Source organism: Callospermophilus lateralis, chromosome 3 (genome assembly GCF_048772815.1).
Source record: "Callospermophilus lateralis isolate mCalLat2 chromosome 3, mCalLat2.hap1, whole genome shotgun sequence".
In the NCBI taxonomy this organism is placed as follows: Eukaryota; Metazoa; Chordata; class Mammalia; order Rodentia; family Sciuridae; genus Callospermophilus; species Callospermophilus lateralis.
The window spans coordinates 116,724,132-116,742,291 of NC_135307.1; the positions used below are offsets into that span (position 1 = coordinate 116,724,132).

The 18,160-nt window shown below is 51.2% G+C and overlaps 1 protein-coding gene across 1 annotated transcript; it reads left to right on the plus strand.

Annotated features, from left to right (window-relative positions):
• The first annotated feature begins 7,523 nt into the window (after positions 1-7,523).
• On the plus strand, positions 7,524-11,865 carry Islr2 (immunoglobulin superfamily containing leucine rich repeat 2). The gene is made up of 2 exons (XM_076848691.1): positions 7,524-7,612; positions 8,971-11,865. Exon 2 carries the CDS (start codon positions 8,979-8,981, stop codon positions 11,214-11,216), a length of 2,238 nt encoding a protein of 745 aa, XP_076704806.1. The 5' UTR covers positions 7,524-7,612; positions 8,971-8,978; the 3' UTR covers positions 11,217-11,865.
• Positions 11,866-18,160: the final 6,295 nt, after the last annotated feature.

Here is an 18,160-nt window from a genome sequence, read left to right on the forward strand (position 1 = left end):
CTGCTTCTGAGGGACCATTTCCAAAACCAAAAGAAATTAGTTCATTGACAGCCAGAGACAAAAGACAGCTGAGAAGAAATTCAGTTTTATTCCATCCTTCCATGTTCCCTCCCTGTGCTATTTTGAAGGGGTCAGTAGTTGAGAAGGCCTGGAACAGTTCACCAGGAACTTTGAGGCTGGGGGATGGAGAAGAAGGAGACTCCAGGACTTGCCTTGGGGCATCTTCTGGGTGCAGGAATCTCTGAGTGTGCATTTCATGTGACCTCTCTCCCATCCTTGGGTACACCAGACAAAGGAGCAGTGACCTTGGTCTTCCTTGCTCAGTCATTATCTCAGGTGTCTGAACTATTCAGTAATCAGATTTCTCTCTCTCTCTCTCTCTCTCTTTTTTTTTTTTTTTTTTTTTTTTTGTGCTGGGGATTGAACCCAGGGGCTTGCACATGCAAGGCAAGCACTCTGCCAACTGAGCTATGTCTCCAGCCCCAGTGATCAGATTTTAATCTCTAGGAATAGTACCCTGCCACCTGAGTCCTCCTGAGTGAAGGGCCTTTGAGAAGTATTCAAAAGCAGAAGGACTCTCCCTGCCCATTGAGCAGTGCATAGCAATTTGTGGGGAGGGGTTAGCTCCTGGTGTCCAAATGTGCAGATAATCTCAAGAGATGAAGCAGGCTGCAGTGTGATGGGAGGGAGAACAGACAATATCAAGTGTATGAGGAGGGAGGAAGCAATGGTCCAGGATTCACAGAGGACATCTTTTTGAAGAAGACCTTTCCAATACAGTCCATCTCTTGAAATCCAACTCAACCAGCAAACTGTCTGCTCCTAAAGCCACAACACCCCAGAACCAAGGTCTCAAGAAGGGCAACACTGGAAGGACCTCAGTGCACACCTGGTTTATTCTCTAGCATGGCAAAAATGGAAACTAAGAAGGAGAGAGAATGAGAAGTGGCTCAAGATTACACTGCAGGCCTATAGTTAGAGGGAGTTTTCGGACCATGAGTGCCAAGCCCAGAGTGACCCGCACTGCTTTATGCTACCTCCACATTTTTCCTAAGATCAAAGTAACATTCTTCCTCCTGTTTTCCACCTGGCAGTGCAGGGCCTCTCTTCTGTTGTAGGGCTGGTGCTGTGCTCTGGGTGTGAAGCCATGCGGGAACATCTCTGAGTTCATAAACATCCTGTTCATAAATCTTCAACTAACGACTGAAGCTTCTGCTGCTCCCAAAATAGCTTTTGATTCCAGCACAGGCATTCTAAGAACAGATTTTTATCCTTTCAAGAATTCTGTGAAAGTGAGGATCCTCTGGTTTATATGCCCATCAAAAAGAGTTCCCTGGACCTGGCCACACATGCTGCCCTGCGTCCTGACCCTGGATACAGAGTGTGGACATAGACTGGCCTCATCTCCACATAAGAACCTAGATCTAGGCTGTTTCATTATAATTACAGTCACTCTCATTTCATTTCTTCACAATATCTTGTTAACTCTGAACATGCAACCCCCAATCCAGCTACTTAGAGAGAAACTTGCTTGTAGAAAATCTTGAGGGAGACTCCTTGCTATTCATTTCAGGACTAGCTGATTACTATAAACCAGTCAGTTTAAACCCTTTGGTCAACAATTGGTTCAAAGAAGGGGTGTCCTAAGCCAATATGTGTCAACAGGACCCAAAGAGGGGCTATGATTTCAGAAAAGTGAATCCATCTCGCTGGCCTATTAACAGTAAGTATGCTACTCCTGCTGAAGCCAGGGCTCTCCAATGGCATCAATGACCCACACTTTGGGTTAGAGTCTTGTTAAGGGTGAGAGAGAAGAGAAAGTGAATCTGGGACTGCTAATGTCATTAAGCCATCAAATCAACGAATCCGGAAGCCTTCTGCTTTGTGAGATGGTCCACTTACTAGCTTCTACCCTTGGAAGTGGGAACTTTATTATTAGCAGATGGACGCATCATGCACAATCCCCACCTCCCCAACACTATGTCACCCCACTCTACCTCTTTACCATAATAAGACCTCCCCTGCAGCAGCTGGCTGCCTCAGGGCCTCTCCTTCTCCAAGGGAGCCAGTCCTGACCAGGCTGGGCTGCAACAGCTAACCATGTTGCCCCTCACATGCAGGAATGTTGCCCCTTCCAGGCAGGAGTTCCCCAGCATCAGTGAGACAAGCGCAGACTCACATAATTACATGAGCTGCCACTGGAAGAGCTGTCGTTAATTTTGATGGCAATAAATGGCCTTGCCAGCATGTTAAGCTAATTTCATGAAAGCACTGGGAGTAAGGTCATAGGCTGGATCCTGGATTATTAATAATGTCGAGCTTCATTTGAACCATTCAGGAAATTCCTCCCAGTTGCCTCCAGCAAACTGCCACAGGTTGCTACTTTCCCTTTGAAATCAACAGCCTTCCCATAGGCCAATGTGGATGTTTTTGTTTTTCCCTAGAAAATAATTAAAGTCACAGAGCTCAATAAATACTTAAACAGAATGTGGTTTTAATTAAAAACCTTCCACCAAGTCTGCAGCTGCAGGTTTCTCTCTCTAAGCAGGCATGCTGGTGACAGCCACAGGCATCAGTATCTGCATGTATTAATCTGACATTAGAAACCTTTACAAATAATAGCAATAATTTTGATTGCTGCCTATGCTGATAGCCTGTGTGTCCAGCAGGTGGAGGTGAACAGAGATGTCTAGGGCAGAGCCAAGGTCCTCTCCCTGTGGGGGGAGGCAGGACACAAGCATGTAGGCGTTATGTGTGGCAGCACAATCTCTTCATACCGCATCCAATTCTGCATAGCAATTACAGTGGCTAATTCTATTCAGCTACTGTTGAAAAAAAAATAGCCTCTTTTCTAAGCACTAAGTGCCATGTGCTAAGTGCTTTGCCGCCTTGCCTCATTTAATCCTCACAAGAACCCCCAAAACATAGATACTCTTATTTATGCCCTTTTTTCTTGAGGAACAGAGAGGTTAGGGAACTTGGTCAGGATTGCACTGCTGGTACACAATAGAATCTGATGCTAGAACCTGTTCTTCTAGCCACTACATAGAATGTATATGAAAAGATGCTAAGGGGGAGTGGGGGCAGGAGGTGGTGTAGAAATGGCCCTTTTCCCTGAGCAGTAATCTTTCTGATGGAAATTAGGAAAGTAAATCAGCCTGGGGAGGAGGGCGGCTGGAGGAACACGTGTGTGTGTGTGTGTGTGGGGGGGGGGGTTCAGCTTTAGAAGGAGGCATTGAGTGAGTGTTGGGGAGCTTCTGGCTGGAGGGCAGCTGTGGGGAAGGTCTCCAGAGCAGGCTGCTGTGCTGAGGATGTTTGATGTCCATCTGGGCCCTGGCTTTCTTATTCTCAGCATTCCTTCCTGCATCCCCAGGCAAGCCCATTAAATCACCCAAGTGTCACATTAAAACGCAGGGCATATACGATTTTGGACCCAGTTGCAGCCAAATCGTTTGCGCGTTACCTGTCTTAAACGTTTAATCAAACATCAATTGCTTCCGATTTGGCAGTTTTCTTTTTCCCTCTTCTAGCCAATAGATTTTCTTTGGTTAGCTTTCTTACATTTTATGGGCCCCTGAAAAAGTCATGAATCTTAGGGTTAGGACAGGAAGGAAAAGTGCTCCACCACAAGGAGGACGGTGGGGAAGGTATACAGAAACTTTTCTTCGCTGCAGAATTGACCTCATTGTGACTCTGGGAGAATTCCGCGGGCGCCTATTGTGCCCTGGGCGCTGGAAATACTTTGGGGCGCAAAACAGTGCTTCTGTTAAGGAGGGTAGAAGAAGTTTCAGATACCTGGGGCGTAGCCTGGGTAAAGTCCAGTTGAGCGCTCCCCAGTGGAGCACTGCACAGCGGGCAGTGCCGGGCCTGTTGCCGGGTTCTAATCACAATTTTCAGCCCGCCATTGCCCCACCTCTGTGCCTTCCAGAAGGTGTCCAGGAGGGGGCGCGCGAAAACCAGTACTGGGTCAGTGGAGCACAGGCCCCTGGAGCACGTCCCCGGATCCTGCGGATTTTAGCCCACCACCCTTCCACCCTTGTGGCGATCCCCTGCCCTCAAGGTTGAAATTGGAGGTCAATCCGCAGAAAGGGACTCGGAGCTCCAGATTTCCGCCCCGAAATCTGTCTGTGATTAGGACCTCATTCTGGTAAAAAGCTCAAGCTCAGTCTTGACAGACACTGAATTTGGGGCCCTCTGCTTCCGCGACTTGGAACTTTGTATCCTTCATTTCCCCTGTCCCTGCTTCCATGCACCTGATTAGGTGCCTGTTTCTTTAACGATCAAAGACGTAGGCGGCGGCGGGGGTGGTATCTTCGCTCGGTTCCCTGGTCTTTCAGTAAATGTATAGTTATTAACATTGTAAGCACTAGATCTGCTCCGGCGCGCAGAGCGGCGCAGGGCGAGATGCGCGTAGTCTTCTCGCTGAACTCGGAGGTTGAACCCGGAGTTGTGGCTCCCATCCCAGGCCCCAGTGGACTCTGCCAGGGGCGACTCGGGTTCCAGCCCTGCCGGGACAGGCACTGGGCTCTCCAGATAAAAGGCAGGGGTAAGGGGTGTCTTTCGCCCAGAGCAGGATTCGGGAACAAAAGCTCTTGCAGGAGAGTTGGCCAAAGCTGCTGGGGCTGCGGGAATTAGCACCTGGGCCGAGGGTAGCCGCTGCGCCCGAAGTAATGCCTCCCCACAGAACGCCCTGGCTTCTGCCTCCCTGGCAAGAGAGCAAGGAAACGGGGGTCTTTCCCGGCCCGCAGACCCCGAGAGGTTTCCCGGACGCTGGCGGGGTGGGTCTCAGCGATCCAGGGATCTTTGGGTAGAGAGCTAAGGAGTTCCCACTCACTCCCTATATTTTTTTCTTCCTGTGTCTCGCTCCATCTAAGTTGTCTCTTGGCCTGCTTGCTTCCCCGCCGAAAGCAAAAAGAACCAGAATAGAGGTGAAAGCTGGCGCGGGGGTGGGGCAGTCTACTAGCGAGAGGCCTCCACCCCAGAGCCTCCCTCTTGCCTCCACGCCTCCTTCCGTCCCAAAAAGTCCCCAGGACCCGCCGTCTGGCACCAGATCCTTTTAGTCCCGCTGCTGGGCCCTAGTCCCCTTGAATCCCTCTTCTCTGGGCAATGCTCCCAGGACCGTTTCCCCCACGGTTCCCAAGACTCTGGCGACGCAACCAGGACGTCCTCCTTGCGCTGCAGACAAAGAAGTCTGCCAGACCTGTCGGCCGCGCCACGTGCCACTCTCGGGCTCAGTCCGGCCCAAACTGCAGGGGCTCATTCCTGCTTTAGGGACCCTCCTGGCTGTCCCACTGCAGGGTCCCCGGTGGGGACGGGTCATAGTGGTCTCACCCTCCGCCCTTCTTGAAGACGCCTTCCCTCGAAGGGCGCCCCAGCTCCCTCCTCCTGTGTCGCCTGTGGGGACCTCACGCCTGGACAGATGTCGTGAAGTTCTGGGTTCCGAACATGACTTGATTGAGCAACTTGCGCTGGTTCCAGCTCGCTGGGCCGCCTCTAGCGACCACAGGAGTAGGAGAGAGGGAGGGGAATCGGAGTGTGCGTGCACCAGTCTGTTCATATTTAATTTACAAAGAAGCCTCATAACCCAGGCCGGGTGGTCTCTTTAGATGCAGCGCTCTTTGCCGGTCTCTCTCCCCCACCTCCTCCCCAGCTCATTAAAATGCTTAACACTCAAATCGGGGGTATTGATCTCCGCAGAGGCCCCAAACATGCGCCATCGACCCATCAAGACAGACCGCTACCCTGAGTGAAGACTGGGGGGCCAAATGCGCCCCAAGAGCCCAGTGTCTACAGGAAGGGCTGGGGGAGGGGGCTCCGCCGGTCTCCCAGGACCTGTACCCCTTTTCAGGTCAGCAGCTCAGTCTCCTAGGCTGCTGTAGGCAACACGGGGTGGAAACGGATTTTAGCCAAATGCCTCGACATCCCTGCGCCTCCGCCTCCTTGTCGCTAAAAGAAATGTCGGGGTTTCGCCAGAGATAGGGAGAGTAGGGAACAGCGAGTCCGCGAGTCTGCTGAGGCCAGCTGTTGTGTGAGGGTGTGAGACGGCTTTGGGGCATAGCTTGTGGAGAGCGGGGGTTGACTGTATGTTTGCTTGAAAAGCTGTGAAGATACCGGGGGTGGGGGGGCGTTCGGGTCTTATGTCCCCAGCCCCCAGTGCTCAAGAGGAGCAGACGTTTTGTAACCATCCCTGTTGCTGCCATCGTCGTTACAACGTCAGTACCTCATTCGCCTGGATCTGGCAATACCTGAGAGCGAGGTACTTGGGTGCGCTCAAGCTAGCCTCCAGGGAGACAGCGGGCAAATACCTGCGTGCCCCACCCCACCCCGCGGTGAGCACAAGCTGGCGTGCTGGGCGGTGGGCTACTAGCGCTGGTTTTACTACAAAAGACCAGACGTAAAGAGTTCCGGCTTAAGAGCCTGGATAGTGGCGACAGAGGGTTGGGGAGGTGGGTGTCTCTTCCCCACGCTCCCAGCATCACTGGGCGTTCTCGACTGGCGGGGCAGACTGGCAGGGGGCGGGGGAGACCAGGGCTTGAATCTGCCCAGATCCAGGCAAAAATGGCAGGGAGGGTGAGGCGCTCTGCTAACACTATCAATTATGCATCGTGTTGAACGTGGCTTCGGGGAGGAGGCAGATAACAGGGGGGTGCGGGAGAGAAGGGTCCGCGCCAGCCAGGCTGAGCGCAGCTCTGTTGGTCCCGCTGGAGGTCTTTCTGCGCCACTGCCTGCATTTGCAAAAGTGTTTAAAGGCAAAGACACGCCCCCACTACAATCTGGAGCGTCTCCTTCCCCCAAATTCCTCAAAGATGGTTTGTCTCACGTGTTGCGGGGAGTAAAAACGGCTCGCATTCAATTATCAGCAAAGCTCACGGGCGCTGGCGGGACAGGCGCGCGAGGGTGAGTGCGCGTGAATGGGTGTATGTGCGAAATAGAGAGAGGCGTGAGTGTCCAGGGTGAAGGTGTTCTTGTGAAAATATGTGTGAACGTTGTGAGAGCTCAACACGCGATTATTACATGATAATGGATAATTCTAACATGTGAAGGTCGATTGTGTGGAGTATGTGTGTGTGTGTGCGTGTGTGTGTGTGTGTGCGCGCGCGCGCGCGCGTGTGTGTGTGTGTGTGTGTGTGTTAGTGAATATATTTTGCGGGCAGTGAGATAAGGGACTGGGACAATGTCAATGGCGCATAAATGTAGGGGAATAGGGGGAAGGGGGTACAGAGGGCTGGGAAGGGCCAAGCCTAGGGCGGTGGGTGTGTGGTGCCCTTTGTGACCGACGTATCTCTGCCTTCGGGAGGGTCTTTATGGCTTTAACAAAAGTAGAGCATGCAGGAGGTGGGAGAGGCTATGCGCGTTCCCGCCAAGCCTCGGGGCGCGCAAGTACTCTCTCCAACCTGCAGTTAGAGAGAAGTGGGGCAACAGACACGAAAGGAAAAACTGAAGTGGGACTTTAAGGCCAAGGGAATCCTCAAACTTACCTGTCCCTTTCTCTGTCCCTCCCTCGTTTTGCCCACAAGCGCAGCAACAGATGCAGGAAGCTCTCCACGGCTGTCACCCCAGCTCTGCCAAACCGAGACTGGAAGGCTGCATACCGGGAGTCATCGAGCAGCCGGTAAGTAGTAAGGACCACCCCACAACCTCAACCCAGGTGGGGACAGGTCCAGCCTAGAGTACTAGACCCCAGCATCACCTTCTGGGAGGTTAAAGAAGGGAGGGGTCCTTACCTAGGAGCACTAAGATGTGGGATTCCAAAGACACAGTGTGGGAGGGGCTCCGACAAACCTGACAGGTGCCCCAAGGGAAGGGCGGCAGGGAGTCTATGTAAATGTGTTTGTGAGACTGGAGATGAGGTTTTATGGGGGTCCCTAGGGCATCTTGGGGCTATAGAGAGAAAGGCACTGAATTTTAAACCTTCTGCAGCTTTATTTGCTAGTAGAGGCTACCTCCCAGACCTATGGGCAGGGGACCTCTCTACCCCTGGAAGCATCTGGAATCTGTAGGGCCCAAGGGGGGAGCTTTGGCTGTCCCTACTACAGGTATCTGGCCAGACATGGGGGAGGGTTTCCTTTTCCAGATCAAAGGGTGACCAACCACCCTGGATGGGGACGGGGACAGGGATGCTATAGCCCAGGGGAGGAGGACATTTCCTAGGATGGAGAAGGTTATGCAGTGGTTAGGGACTCCCCAGATCCCATGCCTCAAGCCACTCTGCAGCAAGTTCTGGGGTATTGCCTGCTCAGGTTTCGGTCTCAGAGGAGGGCTTAGCGCACATGAAAGTATGGGCCTGTGTCCCTATAGGTCAGTTTGTATGAGGACTAGTGTCCTTGTGGCTGTCAGTTCTCACAACAAACAGGAAGACACTGCACAGTAGTGAAAATACTGTACAAATGATGGTTTCAGTTGACAGAACAATGAGGTCTCCAGGGTACATTGTGTAGGTGTCTGGGTGTCTGTGTTTGTGTCTATGAAATGCATTGTGAACCTTCTGATAGAACATCAGGTCCTCTAGTTGGTGGCTGGATGGTGATGCCTGAATTTCTGTTTGTATGTTGTGTGCCTGTATGGGCGTGTGTGACATGCTATTCGTGGGACAAAGGGTTCCAGAAAGGACTGCCAGTCATGGGCAAAAATATCCTTTCGGTGTATTCAATTTATCGGGTTAAATGAAGACTTAGAAACATTCAGAGGGTCAATGCAGAGCTCACTGCAAATGGCAAGCAGCAGAGCCTTTGGAGGGCTAGCTCAAGAATGAGAGTAGGGAAGACAAGAGCATGGTCCACACCCTAGTAAAAGGAAGTCAGGGTCCGGAGGGGGAGTCTTCTCATGCCCAAGAGAAGTTCCTGGATGTAGAGGAGGTTATGGAGCCGTGGAGTCTAGGCTAGACAGGTTTGCAGAGAGAGATCTTGTAAGGTGAAAGAACCTGAATTCAATAAGTCACCTTCTCATTTTTCGCGTGGCTTCTATTTGCAGGAACCGTGATGGCGCCCCTTCGAGCCCTTTGGTTGGCCTTGGCACTCGTAGGAGTGGCTGGAGCGTGCCCAGAGCCGTGTGCCTGTGTAGACAAGTACGCTCATCAGTTTGCTGACTGTGCCTACAAAGAGCTGCGCGAGGTCCCTGAAGGACTGCCAGCCAACGTGACCACGCTTAGTCTCTCGGCCAACAAGATCACTGTGCTAAGGCGCGGGGCCTTCGCCAACGTCACGCAAGTCACATCGCTGTGGTTGGCGCACAACGAGGTGCGCACTGTGGAGCAGGGTGCACTGGCTGTGCTGAGCCAGCTCAAGAACCTCGACCTGAGCCACAACCTCATATCCAGCTTCCCTTGGAGTGACCTGCGTAACCTGAGCGCGCTGCAACTGCTCAAAATGAACCACAATCGCTTGGGTTCTCTGCCCCGGGAAGCCCTCGGCGCACTGCCGGACCTGCGGTCTCTGCGCATAAACAACAACCGGCTGCGTACTCTGGAACCTGGCACCTTCGACGCCCTAAGCGCTCTGTCACACCTGCAACTGTATCACAATCCCTTTCACTGTGGCTGCGGCCTCGTGTGGCTGCAAGCCTGGGCCGCGAGCACTCGGGTCTCCTTGCCCGAGCCTGACTCCATAGCTTGTGCCTCGCCTCCGGCGCTGCAGGGGGTGCCGGTGCACCGCCTGCCCACCCTGCCTTGCGCACCACCTAGCGTGCGTCTTAGTGCAGAGCCGCAGTCTGAGGAGCCTGGCACCCCGCTGCGCCCTGGCACAGTGTTCCTGTTGCACTGCATAGCTGAAGGCCACCCCACGCCCCGCCTGCAATGGCAACTTCAGATCCCAGGTGGCACAGTTGTCTTAGAGCCGCCCGTTCTGAGCAGGGAGGACGACGGGGACTTGGCAGAGGAAGGGCAAGGGGAAGGAGATATGGACACTCCGACGCAGACCGAGGCTCCAACCTCAGTACCAGCACCCGCATGGCCAGCGCCCCCAGCCACCCCGCGCTTCCTGGCCCTAGCAAACGGCTCCCTGTTGGTGCCTGTCTTGAGTGCCAAGGAGGCAGGCGTCTACACATGCCGTGCACACAATGAGCTGGGTGTCAACTCGACATCAGTACGTGTGGCAGTAGCTGCAGCTGGGCCCCCTAAGCACGCTCCCGGCGTGGGGGGAGAATCTGATGGGCAAGGCCCGACCTCCGAGCGCAAGTCCACAAACAAAGGCCGGGGAAACAGCGTCCTGCCCTCTAAGCCTGAGGGCAAAACCAAAGGCCAAGGCTTGGCTCGGGTCAGCATCCCGGGTGAGACAGAGGCACAGCTGGAGGAGGAGATTGGTGAAGGAGAGGAAGCAGAAGACCAGATTCCTGTGGACCCGGCCGAGGAGCAGCACTGCGGCCACGGGGACCCCTCTCGGTACGTGTCTAACCACGCGTTCAATCAAAGCTCAGAACTCAAACCGCACGTCTTCGAGCTGGGCGTCATCGCACTGGATGTGTCGGAGCGTGAGGCGCGGGTGCAGCTGACGCCGCTGGCGGCGCGCTGGGGTCCGGGGCCCGGCGGGGCTGCGGGAGCCGGGCGGCCTGGGCGGAGGCCCCTGCGCCTGCTCTATCTGTGTCCAGCTGGGGGCGGCGCGGCAGTGCAGTGGTCCCGCGTGGAGGAAGGCGTTAATGCTTACTGGTTCCGCGGCCTGAGGCCTGGCACCAACTACTCAGTGTGCCTGGCACTAGCAGGGGAGGCCTGCCATGTGCAGGTGGTGTTCGCCACCAAAAAGGAGCTGCCCTCGCTGCTAGTCATCGTGGCGGTGAGTGTATTCCTCCTGGTGCTGGCCACCGTGCCCCTGCTGGGCGCCGCCTGCTGCCATCTGCTGGCCAAACACCCCGGCAAGCCCTATCGTCTAATCTTGAGGCCACAGGTCGCTGACCCTATGGAGAAGCGCATCGCTGCGGACTTCGACCCGCGGGCCTCCTACCTTGAATCCGAGAAAAGCTACCCAGCAGGCGGCGAGGCGGGTGGTGAGGAGCCGGAGGAGGCGCCGGGGGAGAGCCTTGATGAAGACGCGGAGCAGGGAGACCCAAGTGGGGACCTGCAGAGGGAGGAGAGCCTGGCGGCATGCTCACTGGTGGAGTCCCAGTCCAAGGCCAACCAAGAGGAGTTCGAGGCGGGCTCTGAGTACAGTGATCGGCTGCCGCTGGGTGCGGAGGCAGTCAACATCGCCCAGGAGATTAATGGCAACTACCGGCAGACGGCGGGCTGAGCCCCCAGCCCGCCTGGACCGCCCATTCCCACCCCCGCTTTGGGTGCCCGGGAGCGGAAACCTAGGGCTGGCAGATGTATCATTTATCCCTCCGTTCCATTGCCTTCAAACTTCACTTACTCCGCCCCCTTGTCCCTCCCAACGTTGACTACTAGGGACTTCCAGTAGGAAGTGGGGCGAATTCACTAGTCCCTGGTTACTTATAGCCGTATTTATCCCGGTGGGCTCTGTCTACTCCCCCAAATACAATGATCCTCTTATTTCCCCATATAGACACAACCCGCCAACGGCGAAGCAAATCCAAACTCCTTCTCTCCTATCGCGATTATCTGCGAATTCCGCCCCGCAGCCCGTCCCATCCGTGGGCCCTGAAGTCGGAGAAAATCCGCGAAGACACTGGAAACATCTGGTGGTATAGCTGTTTCTGGCCCCAGACCTCTAGTAGATGACCCCATAGTGGAGCGTTGTGGGTCTCACCTCGACCCCTACACCGCCTTTTCAGGGCTGCCCATCCCAGAAGCCGAATAGTTTCAGTCTCAACGCCCGACAGGGAATCAGATCCTTCTGTCTCCCCACCTCTCCACCCCGACCCTACTTCTGTCCAGCTGGAGCTGAGCCGGGTGCCTGGGGCGCCTTTCGGCTCCAAGTTCTGGTTTTCACATTTTCGTTGCTTTCAAAGACAGCGACATTCTGGGTCTGGTGCTAACACCCCCTTCCAATCTCTGGGAAAACTGGGTGTACGTGTGTCAGGGGGTGTGGGAGGGAATCGTTTTCTCCCGCCTGTCTTCTAACTTAAAGCGCCGCAGGACCGAGCGCCCCTTTTCCGTAAAGGGGTCAGCTTGGTTCGGGGCCAATTTCGTTGTCCAAGTGTTGCGGTTTCCGGAAAACGGTATGCACTACAGCTTCTTCCGCGGCTCCACGGGGCCCAGACTCCAGCCGGAAAGCGCCAGGGCGTAGGAAGCCGACTGTGGCTCCCTGGGGCCGAGTTTCTCCGGAGGGCTGGCGCCCTAGTACGCACAAAGCCTGCGCGTGACTGCAGCGGGATCCCGACCGGGAAAGCACTCCCCGGTCTTCGGGTCCCCTCGCCCCGCCCCGCCCCTCCTTCCGCGAGAATAGAGTTTGCCAGGCGTGTAGTCCTAGTCCAGCGTGGTCTGTAGGAGAAATCTGTGTTCTGTAAAGTGTGACCGTGTAGAGTAGCGGGGCGGGCGGGCAGGCAGGTGGGTGGGAAGGGAGGAAGGGAGGGAGGGAGAGGGTGGGCGTGGCGCGGGGACTCGGGCAGGGGTAGGTTTTCGTTCTTAAAGGAAAGCGTCGGGGTGGGGTTTCAGGCCTAGGGACCAGCCCTCTCCGCGAAGCGCAGCACAAGCGTGGCCCCGGGAGGAGTAGCCCCCGGAAGCCTGCATCCTTTTCTAAACTCGTCTGTATGTAAACAGTCAATAAAACAATCGATTTGAACTGGGCTTGGTGACTTTTTGTGGGGGATTGAGAAGAGGGTGACCGAGTAGGCCTGCAGCACGATGGAGAAAATCGCGGAAGGAAGGAGCCCCTAGCAGCCTCGTATTGAGATCTTTTGTGTGATTTCGTGTTTGTGATTTTGCCTGGTGTTTGCATCTGGCCCTGCTCTTGATGCCTCCAACTCTTTGGGTGGAGGGGTGAAACCACTTGGATTGGGAAGAGGCTAGAACACAGGAATTTCCTCCAGTAGTGTGTGCATATGCACTTGCACTTGAGTGTATAACATCCTCTTGGTTGAGACTATGGTGTGATGGTGTGTGTGTGTGTGTGTGTGTGTGTGTGTGTGTGTGTTGCCTAGTTCTAAACAATAGCCTCTGAGTTCTAGAAGCGGGGTGGGGGGTAATTATGGGAACCAGACTGCTATGGCTTGAACAAGAGAAACAACACAAATATCAGAGCAGGCAAAGGGGATGTCAACCAGCAAAGGGGAAACCTACCAGGTTGATTCCACAGAACAAGCTGGCACCTTAACCAGCTTGTTAAGGTTAAGTACTGTCCCCAAGTGTGCGTGTATTGTGGTTGCAGGTGGGGAGTGAATGATGCATGGATGGGAAACATGTATGGAATCAGGCTTGAGATGGCAAGTAGAAGAGGTGGAAGATCAAGGATGGGTGCTGTGCTCCTCACCAGCCTAAAAGGCTGGGGGTGGGCTGCCTGTATGTTTCTGCTGAATCCCCTCAAGGGGTAGGAAGTGGCCAGGAAGGGAAGTGAGAAAAGAAAAGAACAGAAATGAGGGGAACAAGTAGATTCCATCCTTTTCCTCTCTCTTCACCCATGCCCTCTTTGTGAGTTTCTTGTCTTCCTAATTGGGCTAGTGAGACACTAAATGGACCCAGGTCAGACATCCAGCATCCTGTCCTGGCCCCAGGCCTCTCTTCCCATTGAGGTGATAACTCAGGGTCTGGGCCCAGGTTCCCTTCCTAGACCAGCAAAGCTGTTTCAGAGGGAAAATTTCCTTCTAAGGGTCACAGGCTCAGCTACGTGGTCTGCCCCAGGTCCTAGACCACGTCCTGCCACTGCAGCCCTACCATTGGAATATTATCTTTTAGAAAGAGGACTGCCTTGTTCCACCTGCCAGTCAATTCCTAGGGCTGGTTCAGGGATCCACCCATAAGATTGCTGCTAGGTACAGGCCTGGCTGGGCCAGAGGATGCTCAGGGGTTTAAGTCCAGCCAAATCCTCTGGCCATAGGTCTCCAGTGAGGAGAAGGGCTCCTTCCTGTCTCTCCCAGTCCTCAGGATTCGGGCCCTCCTGAGCCCTCCAAGGATCCTGGATGCCCACTAGGGAAGGCACAGAGGAGCTGAGAGTCCAGCCTCTTCTCTGCCTAGGAACCAAGCTTCTTAAGAGATGAACAAGCCCTACTCAGCTAGACCTTGTGCTCCCTGGGAGAGGGCAGGCCCAAGGACTCTGCTAATGGGACAGGAATGGGTAGTGTTGGAGTCCAAGGACCAGGATGCAATGCCAACCCTCTCAGGAACTCTCCAGTTTCTGACCAAATGTCTGCACAGAATGGTCCCTAGACTCTGGCTTTCCTTCATATTTCCTTTTAAATTTTCTTTTTTCTTTTTCCTTCCCATCTTTTCCCTCTGTTCTCTTTTCAGTTGTTCCAATTCAACTACCTTGAGATTTAATTCTTTTTTACAGTCTCCATGTCAGATGGTTGTGCAACCTTGGCTTGTACTTAATCAGAGGTGGGGGAACTCACTTTTTATCTCTCCCCTCAAGATACACTTGTTGAGCAGTTTCAAATGTGTCTCTCCCTGCTGCCACCCCTCAGGCCTGGCTGCCACTGGCATGGGCTGTGAGAACCTGCAGAGGTTTGGAGATGTAATCCCTACCTCCACCCCTAACTCCAGGGCTCTACAGTTTTTCTTTCAATGCACCTTCTTTGAGTGTCAATACTGTATGCTTCAGGTGCTGTCCTAGCTTAGTGTCCCACAATGTCTTCAGTCAGAAAAGGTATTTGGATGCCACATGGGAATGGAATCTAATGGGTAGAGGAGTGTGTGTGTGTGTCTCTTAATGTGTTTTGGGGAACCTGGAAAATGGTCAGCAAATGCAATATGACAGCAGTAGACTTGGAATTCAGAAAAGTTCATTAGGGTCAGTAATTCTTTGAGCTACAGACACCACATGCCCTGGATGTGGACTTGAATCTGATCAGAAACCTGTCTGCACAAATGATTTGAAAGGAGAGCTCCCCCTCTTCGGCATGCTTCGTGAAGATCAGCTGGAATGAGAACCATCTAGATCATCAGAGAAAGTCCATTAATATAAAGGAACAAAGGCTAGCTGGGCTTCTCTGAGAAAAAGCAGCTGATCCTCGATTCCAGATCTTGTCTGGAATGCAGCCGTCCCCCGCACCTGACAGTCCAGTAACATCTACAGCTAATGCTAACATCTCCAAAGATCAGGCATGGCAACAAATGTTTAGATTGTTGCTCCCTGATGGTGATGTGAATCTCAATTTTCTTCCCTGGCTTTCAGGGTAATGCAGGGATTTTGCTTGCTAAGACTGCCCCTTTCTGGATTTTTTAAGCCTAGAACTCAACCTGCTATCTATATAAAAGAGGTGTCACCTGCAGAGAAAGGATCATGACTGCATGAGCACTGAGTGAGGGAAATTGTTCTTTCAGTTTACCTGACGGAAAACCATCTCCAGGCACCAGGACATTAAAAAGCTCTATGTTGAAGCCATAAATTGCCAAGTTTGACCTAATAAATACTTTTATCCTGAATATCTGCAACATACAGGTATTGATGAGAAATTCTGCTAGAAAACCGGGGCTAAAACAAGCAGAGCCATTTCAGTTGTAATGTGTCAACCAATTGATTGCTTTTGAAACACACCCACCTATACCTATATGTTCAATGACAAATTTTTCCTTAGGGCTCAACAGGGAATAGCATTATATTGAAAATGAAAAATCTGCTGTAGCTGGCATATAGAAGAGATTGAATTACAAAATATCTTACAATGTTAGTGTTGCCTTTAAAATATAACCAATGCAGGGCTGGGGATGTAGCTCAGTGGTGGAATGCTTGCCTAGCATGCACAAGGCCCTGGATTCAATCCCCAGTATCAGGAAACGGGTGGTGGTGAAGAGGGGTAGCTAAATATGATCACTGTTCCTGAGGAGATTTATTTGGATTTTTTAAAAAATAATTTTTCTACCCCAGGCTGGGTAGAAAAAACAAATTGTTGGGTTAAATTATTTGTCAAGACTTTGTATCATCCCTTGGTTAAATAAGTTATTTGAAGATGATTGGATTTCTGAAATTGTGCTAATTGTGTATGCTTTGTTTGGACATGCAGATGTAAGTTTAATAATGAAATTTAAGTCCACATGGAACAAGAAGAATAAGTGTTTATATTTTTATCAACTGCCTACTGCTTAAGTATACCCTCTTGTGTATTAGGAGTTAATTTGGTTTTGGCATATTAGATGCGTTTTCTCTTAGCAACACTCTAGCAAACTGGTCCTTAAATTGAGTCTAAAAGCCATTCAAGGCATCCAACCATTTGAAAGAAAAACTGCCATGATCACAGACATTAGAGAAGAACTTCATAATAATTGATCAGTGTTGAAATGGGGAAAGAACTGGAATGGGGAATTAACTATCAAATGCTTTTTAATACAAGTGGCTTATTAAACATCTAAACTGACTAAGTATTCTCAAGGTCATCACCTAATAGTAATACAAATAACACCAATGTAACCAACATTTATTAACTCTTACCATATTCAAGGCATGTATTGTGGACTTTATAAGCATCATTTTATTAATTCTTATGACAATCCTGTGAAGTGATAATGTTACTTTTGCAATTTACAAACAAATAAATAAAAGAGCAGAGAGGGTTAGTAACTCGCTGAAGGCCCCACAGCTTTGTGATTTGCAGGGATGATATTTGTCTGGTTCTCTGAATCAAGTGCCAGAACTCTTAGCCATCATCACAACCCTCCTCTTGATACCTTTATAAATCAGATCCTGTGAAGGATATTTTATATATTATTAAATTTGCTGCTAATTATGGAGCTTGTCTAGAAAAGGGGTTTCTGTGCTGTCTCTTGTTTCTCAAAATAGCATCCCCCATTATGAAAGTAACATGTGCTTAAACAATTAAAAATTTAGTCCTTCAAATCACACCAGCCACATTTCAAGTGCTCAATATTCACCTGGGACCAGTGGCTCTGTGTACTAAACAGCAGGGATACAGAACATTCCATCATCAGAGAAAGTTCTTTTGGTGGTGCTGTTACAGCAAATGGAAAAGTATGGAAATTTATGGTAAAAGTAGTTTATTATTTATAATTCCCCTGTCCAACGAAAATTGTGGTTAACAATTTATGTTTTTTCAGTCTCTTTCTAAAATAATTTTATTACATTACATGAGTAGCATATGAATGCATTCTTACCATAAAATAATAAACTGATAAACTGAGTTGTATGTGGTGCTATACACCTGCCGTTCCAGCCACTCAGGAAGTTGAAGCAGGAGAATCTCAAGTTCAAGTTCTGCCTTGGCAACTTAGGGAGACCTTGTCTCAAAAAAAAAAAAAAAAGAAAGAAAGAAAAGTAAATAAAAAAGGATTGTAGACGTGGCTTAGTGGTAGCAATTTCCAGTATCACAAATAAACAAATAAATAAAAATTTGATAAATGAAACTTCCCTTGACCACCTCCTGCAATTTCAGAGCTCTGCCTGATGATAACCACTCTTACTAAAGAAGTAGACATCTTTTCAGACCATTTTTGGCACCACTTATACCATGCATATATCCATATGGAAATATACAGTGGTGTAATTAATGCCATTCCAACTCAGGGAGCTTCCACCTGATTTAGTTCAGTCTCCCCAAGTGCCGTCTACACCACACCAGAAGTCTAGGGCTCTCCTCCCCTTTATCTTGAGTTACTATGGTCCTGGGATATTGTGAGAGGGGATATCACTTGGAGCAGGTCAGATGGGGACCAAACACAGAACTGACAGGTGCTATTCCTGTGGGGTGTTCCTAGAACAAGGTACTGATGGTCGTAAGTCAAGAGGAGTCCTTACTCCATGCTGATGTTGTGGGGAGCTAATCTGTGGCCCAGGGCCAGCCTAAGGTGGTGCTAGCTAGGGTGGAATGTGTGAGGTCTGCAGGCTCAACTGGCTCCCAGTGGGTCTACTCAAAGAGGTTCTTTGCTGTTTTTATTTGCTCCACACTGGAGCATGGAACTCTCCTAAGGCTGCCCTGGATCCTCTTGCATTCATTTAATAGTTTTCTTTCTGGTTGGCATTGCGGGAACGTAAAGCACCGACAGTCTGACCCAGACCAATATATCTCTCCATGTTTACCTCTTGAGTTCAGTTCTTAATTCATGAATTTTTAAACTTTCTTCATCTTAATATATACATTTATAATTATTAATGTTCCCTTAAATCCC